The sequence below is a fragment of the Bos javanicus genome, chromosome 13, assembly GCF_032452875.1.
Source record: "Bos javanicus breed banteng chromosome 13, ARS-OSU_banteng_1.0, whole genome shotgun sequence".
In the NCBI taxonomy this organism is placed as follows: Eukaryota; Metazoa; Chordata; class Mammalia; order Artiodactyla; family Bovidae; genus Bos; species Bos javanicus.
In genome coordinates this window covers 63195975-63202157 of record NC_083880.1, presented here as the reverse complement: position 1 = coordinate 63202157, position 6183 = coordinate 63195975, and the positions used below count along the sequence as shown (strand labels likewise).

General features: G+C 53.3%; 1 protein-coding gene across 4 annotated transcripts in view; it reads right to left on the bottom strand.

Moving 5' to 3' along the window:
• Window positions 1-3032: 3032 nt before the first annotated feature.
• The window catches only part of ZNF341 (zinc finger protein 341), a 40705-nt gene continuing 37554 nt past the window's right edge, over window positions 3033-6183 (bottom strand). For all 4 annotated transcript variants that reach the window (XM_061437309.1, XM_061437310.1, XM_061437312.1 and 1 more), the window contains 2 exons: window positions 5971-6041; window positions 3033-4243 (listed from right to left, as the gene is read on the bottom strand). In XM_061437309.1, the coding sequence (XP_061293293.1) occupies window positions 3714-4243; window positions 5971-6041 (601 nt within the window). In that variant the 3' untranslated portion in view covers window positions 3033-3713. The remainder of the gene's footprint in view (window positions 4244-5970; window positions 6042-6183) is intronic.

Sequence of the window (6183 nt, the reverse complement as noted above, 5' to 3'; positions counted from 1 at the left end):
AGGGTTCCTCAAAGTCACATGTGTGTGTGCTTAGTCGTCTAGTCATGTCTGACTCTTTTTGACCCCATGGACTGTAGCCCGCAAGGCTCCTCTGTCCACGGAATTCTCCAGGCAAGAATACTGGAGTGGGTTGCCATTCCCTTCTCCAGGGGATCTTTCCAACCCAGGGATCAAACCTAGGTCTCCTGCATTGCAGGCAGATTCTTTACATCTGAGCCACCAGGGTCAAAGTCATATACCCAGAGTCTATAAATAAGATGAATGAGTAAAGTGGGCCAGGAACATGAAAAATCATGTGGCCCTGCCTGGCCATCTTGCTTTTCCACTTTTGAGACACATGTAACATAAGTGCTCACCTGAAAGGGTGAGCTCCACTTGACTGCTGCCCCTTAGGGCCAGATACCCCATTTTTCTTTTCTTTTTTTGGCTGTGCTTTGCGGCTTGAGGGCTCTTAGTTCCCCAACCAGGGATTGAACCCACATCCTCAGCAGTGAAAGTGCAGAGTCCGTTAACCAGTGGGTTTCAGGGGAATTCCCTCCCATTTTTTAAAAGAACTCAGAAACGTGGATTTTTATGTGAAATCTCCCAAATTTAAATTATATTTTCTAATCACTTCTGGAGTACAGGAATGCAGTAAATTTTTATATTATTTGTCTTGCTGTTGGCTAGGCCTCCTACATAATGTTGAAGTCATGACAGCAGGCACCATGGTCTTGTTCCTGACACAGAGGGAATGCCTCTTACTTTTCATGATTGTAGGTCTCGAATTTCATAACATTTTTTCCAAACACTGTGAAAGTCAAAGTCTATCAGCCTTTAGGCTGCCAGTTTGTGATCTCTGTTTTAGCTCAATTTTCTGAGTTGCAACAAAAATCTCATTGGGTAGGTACTATTAATAGCATTCTTCCCATTTGACATATGAGGACCCCAAGGTTCAGAGAGGTGAAGTAACTTGCCAGTTACACAGCTGGGAAGAGGCAGCGCCAGGATTCAAACCCAGATCTGCCTGATGCCACAATCTGGATTTGACAACCCTGGATGCCAAGGTTAGTTCCTCTTTCTACTACACCCTGTCCTACAGAAGCTCTGTCATCAACTTTGAGTGACCCTTGACCGTGGGCCTTCCCCTCTCTGGGCCCCAGTCTCCCATATGCCAACCTAGGACAGATTTAGCTACGAGAACCCCAATATTGCCCCAGCCTCCTCACCTGCAGTCCAACTCCACATCTTTTAAGTATTAGACCTGATCTTAATATGGCCCTTGTTTGGGGGCCTGGCTCTGCCAGTTACTGCTGTGTGACTTGGGGCTGCTTAACCTTGCCTCATCCTAGCTGTAAAATGTGATTAAAAGTAGCACTCACCTTAAAGTGCTTAGGGCACACCAGGCATGATGTAAGTGCCTAGTCAACTTTAGTCCTCATGAGTATTGATAAGTGCATGCGTGCGTACATTGACAGGAAAAAAAGAGAAGTATAATTAAACAGTTGTATTAAGATGGAGATGTGGTTGTTCACATTTTTTACTATAACTGTTACAATTTTTTTAAAAATGTTTAATGCCACCCATGATGCTTTCATTATAGAGAATAGAGAATATATTCATTGTAGAGAGTAAAATTCCTTAAGCCAACATCCAAGGCTCTCTCTGATTTGACATTGACCCATATTTCAATTGACCCATCAGTAGAGCACAGTGGCTAAGCATACATGGAAGCAGGCCCCCCAGCTTGAATCCCAACTCTGACTTCCTGTGTGTGTTTGGGCACAAAACTCTGCCTCTCTGGACCTTTGTTACCTCATCTGTGAAATAAGGGAAGTGACAATTCTCACCTGATGGGGCTGAACTGATGTGACACAGAAGGGTTACAACACAGCTTCCATCACATGGAGGTTTGAAGCAATTAGTGATTATCGTGACTGACCCATTTCCCCCAAATCTCTGTCACCATGGACCACACACCAGCCCCAGGCCTCAATCACTGTCACACCTCAATGTCTTTGCTCATGCCCTGCTCTGCCTGACATGCCTTCTTCTATCTACCCATACATCAAACACTCTGTGTCAAAGGCTACTTCCTCCTCTGAGACATCCTGTCCCCACCAGTCCCTCCCCTAGCCCTTCTGACGGCTGGGCCAGGTACACTTACTGCCCTCACCCCCTCTGCTGTGCAAGGCTGCCTCACTCATCCCTCCCACCGCATCACACCCTCTCCTGAGGATGTGGGGAAGTCAGCCCTGCTCTGAGCTCCAGCCGCAGGCCCACATACAGATGTCTGAGGGATGTCCTCTTCAGGGAAACTCCGTGATTAGATTGTGCCCGACAGTCGTCTCAAATCCCGTCCTGTCTCATCTCGAGCCTCAGAGGCCTCTCCTGCACCTGAGGCAATGTGGCCCAGCAAGCTGGTGGTGAAGATAAATAAGAAAGCACCGGTCAAGGCCCCTTTTCTCCCCCCTGCCTCCCAGGGAGCCTGGTGTGCTTGCCCCCTGCTAGCTGGAGACGGGGAAGGCAATGCTGGACGCGAGGGTGAAGTGAAGCTGCTCAGTCATGTCCGACTCTTTGCGACCCCATGGAGCCCTACCAGGGTCCCTACCCGGATCCTCTGTCCATGGGACTTTCCAGGCAATAGTACTAGAGTGGATTGCCATTTCCTTCTCCAGGGGATCTTCCCGACCCAGGGATCGAACCCAGGTCTCCCGCATTGTAGACAGACGCTTTACTGTCTAAGCCACCAGGGAAGATGGTCCTCTGGCTCTGGTTAGAGTTTCTGATCACAGAGGGTTTTAGGCTAAGACCCAGGATTCTGCGTTTTCAAAAGTGAGTTATAAACCCCTTCCTCAGGGGGGTTTCCATGGGTCATGATCTAAAATAACTGTTCTGGATGCATCAAACCTCTCTGTGGCTATTGGGGCAGGATAGTTGTGAGTGAGGAGCCAAGGGACCCCTCAGCCCCTACGTGCTTTGGAGGGGGCGCTGCTGCCACCTAGGAGCTAAGAAATAAACTGCCAAAGGTAGGGCCTGAGTCACTTTTGATAAAAAAAACATTTATTGAGCACTTGTTCAGTGCTGAGCACTATGCCAAATTCTTTGCACACTTCATCATACTGGATCCTGATGACAGCCCTATGAGGTAGTACTGTCATAAGCCCCATTGTACAGACACGGAATGTGGGGCTCGGAGAGGGGAAGTGACTTACCCAAGGTCACACAGCAAGTAAGTGTCAGTGCTTGGATCTGAAGCCAGATCTGGCTGATAGCTCCACTCTAACCATGACACTCGAGTGCCTCCTACATGCCTACATTACAGAGTCATCTGGGGATGCTGGGAGGAACTGCATGTGAAAAGGTTCACCAGATAAGGGTTCTAACCATCTCAGGCCTCAGCAGCTTAGTTAGAGGCTGCCCCTTGGCAGCCTAGAGGAAGGGTGGATGGGACGGCCCCGTCTTCCCTCTTAGGCAGCCCGACCACCAGCCTGGACCAGCCAGACCCTGGGCCGCTCAGGCTCAGCTGCCTTGGATCCCAGAATGGTGCAGGGCTTCCCGGCAGGACAGGGGACACAGAGAGGCGGCCTTGGGCCGGGGTTTACAGATGATGTTCCAAAAGGACTTTGACCAATGGCTCACTTCCACTGGGAAGGCTCTCTGGTCTGCTCCCAGTGGCTCTGGACCTAAAGATGAGCATCAGGCAGGACGCAGGAGCAAACATCATGGGCCCGTCACTCCGAGGCCTGGATGTAGACAGGCACAGCGAGCATGGCACACGAGCCCTCAGCCCCTGCCTGCAGCTCTGCCAGCGCCAGGTTGGAGCCCAGGCCCTCGGCATGCCCAGGCACTACCAGTTCAGGTTCGCCCCCCACCGTACCCCCCACTACGATAGACAGCACGGCATCTGGCTCTGAGAAGGGCGGCTTGCCTGGGGCGGCCTCGGGCATGGGCCCGGCCCCTGTGTCCTTCAGCTCCTCCAGCCCGAGCGGGTCAGGCAGGGGGGTCACCACCTTGTGCCCACCGCCGCTGCCGCTGCGGGGGGCTGCCCGCCTCCGGGGGGGCCGCCGGGCTTGCAGGTCCTTGTCCTTTTGGGGGCCGAGGCGGCAGCGGTGGTCCTTGAGGTATTTGTGGCGGGAAAAGCCCTTGGCGCAGCCAGCGCAGCGGAACTTGTAGTTGCCTGTGTGGGCACGCTGGTGCTCAGCGAGGTGGGCGCGGCGGCTGAAGGACTTACTGCACAGGGCGCACTTGTGGAGCTTCATGCCTGGGGAGAGAGGGGAAGGCCGTGAGAGGCGCCCAGACTCTTCACCCTACACGGCTGCCTCGGCACTTGGGAGTAAAACCCGGTTTCTCAGCTTGCCCTGTGAGCAGGGGTGTGACCTGGGCCCTGCTCCCACCAGTTGTAGCTCCCACCTTCCCCCCGCCACTTCTCCTGTGCTAGCCTCCTGCCTCTGAGCCTCTCCGTGTGCTCTTTCCTTCTGCCGGAACAGCAAGCTCAGCCCCCACACTGTGGCTGACTTTGCCAGGTCGCCATCATCTCTCCCCTCTCTGGCTGGCCTGCCTCACCCTGGCCCCCTCACACCACTCACTCCCCACAGAGCACCTAGAGAGGTCTTGGTAAAACTCCTCCATGACACTCCCCTGCTCCAGACCCTCCAGTGATTCCTCAAGTTTCCCACGGAGCTGCGTGTGGCTGACCAGCCCCTTCTCCTCTCAGCCCCTTCCACTCCTCTCACTTGCTCTCTGAGCTCTAGGACCCCTGCCCACCGTTCCTCATCTCAAACACTCCCCAATCTCTTCCCTGCCTCAAGGCTTCACCCCTGCTGCTCTCTCACCCTGGAAGCCATTTCCTGGCTCTTTTCATCTCTCAGACTCAGCTTTTCTGTCACCTCCTCCAAGAAGTCCTCCCTGACACCCACTTCTTTTATTCTCTGCCCTCTCACTCTGCTTATTTCCATCTTTGAACTCAGCATATTTTAGTGTAATATACTTATCTGTTTGCTGTTCACTTTTTATCTCTGCCACTAAATGCTAAGCTTCCCAGGAGAGTGGGGTGTGGCTCTGCCTGGCTCCCTCATGGCACCCCCAGTGCCTGACACGTGGTAGATTCTCAGCTATCACTCACTGGGTCAGTCACTGGTGCCTCCATGGCCACTGTGAAGTCAACTCCATCCCACACACAGCTTGTGCCACGGCCCCCTCAGTTTCCCTAGAATGCTGGCTCAGAGAGGGGGCAGAAACTTGCCTGAGGTCACCCAGCAGGACAGTGGTAATGCCAAGAATCCAACCTAGCCTCTTTGTCTCTAAATCCTCAATCTACTCTCCCAGATTTCAAACTAGATCCTTTCTGGAAACCAGTGGCTGTTCATCAGGGGTGACTTTACTACCCAGGGATTTCTTGGCTTGTCCCCTGGAGGCAGAAATGCTGCTAAACAATCTACAGTGCCCAGGGCAGATATCCACGACAAAGAATTATTCAAAAGAGCAATAGTGCTGACACTGAGAAACTGTGTTCCAGAGCAAATGGTACATGGATGTGGGAAGCCAGCCAAGCTGCTCCAGGGCAGCAGCAATCTTATGGGGAGCTCCGTGGAGCCCCTTGGAAACTGAGGAGTGACGTGAAGACCCCTACTCCACATCCCAGCTGCCCTTCTCTGCTGAGGGGACCAAGGAACCCGTCTGGCCTTATCTTGGACCCACTGAGAATCGGATCTCCCTCCCACATGACCCCATCTCTATCACAGTGGGTGCTTCTCTGATACAGTCATCTCATGAGTCAGCTCCCTTCTCCACCTGGAGGCTGTGGCTGACTCACCTCTGTGCACCCTGAGGACCCAAACGTAGGCGGGGCTCATGGGAGCAAGAGTCTGCTGGCTAGAAGGTGTCAGGCAGGGATACTAAGTCTCATGAGGCATGCCCGCTCTTTCCAGGGTCCTGCCCAGGGGGCTCGAGCTGAACCAGACTTTCCCAGCAGGTGCAGGAGCAACTTACCGGAGTGAGAGAGGATATGAGCCTTCAGCTTGTCTGGCCGGTTGAACTCCTTACTGCAGCCCGTGTGTGTCCTAGAACCCAAAACGCTGGTCAGGGGAGCGCGCTAAGCCCAGGCCTCTCCTGTTGGCCACTCTGCTAGCCCTCATACCCTGGGGGCTGGGCAGGGAAGCAGGGCGGGAAGTGAGGCAGCCAGGCAGGACCCGGGACAGGACA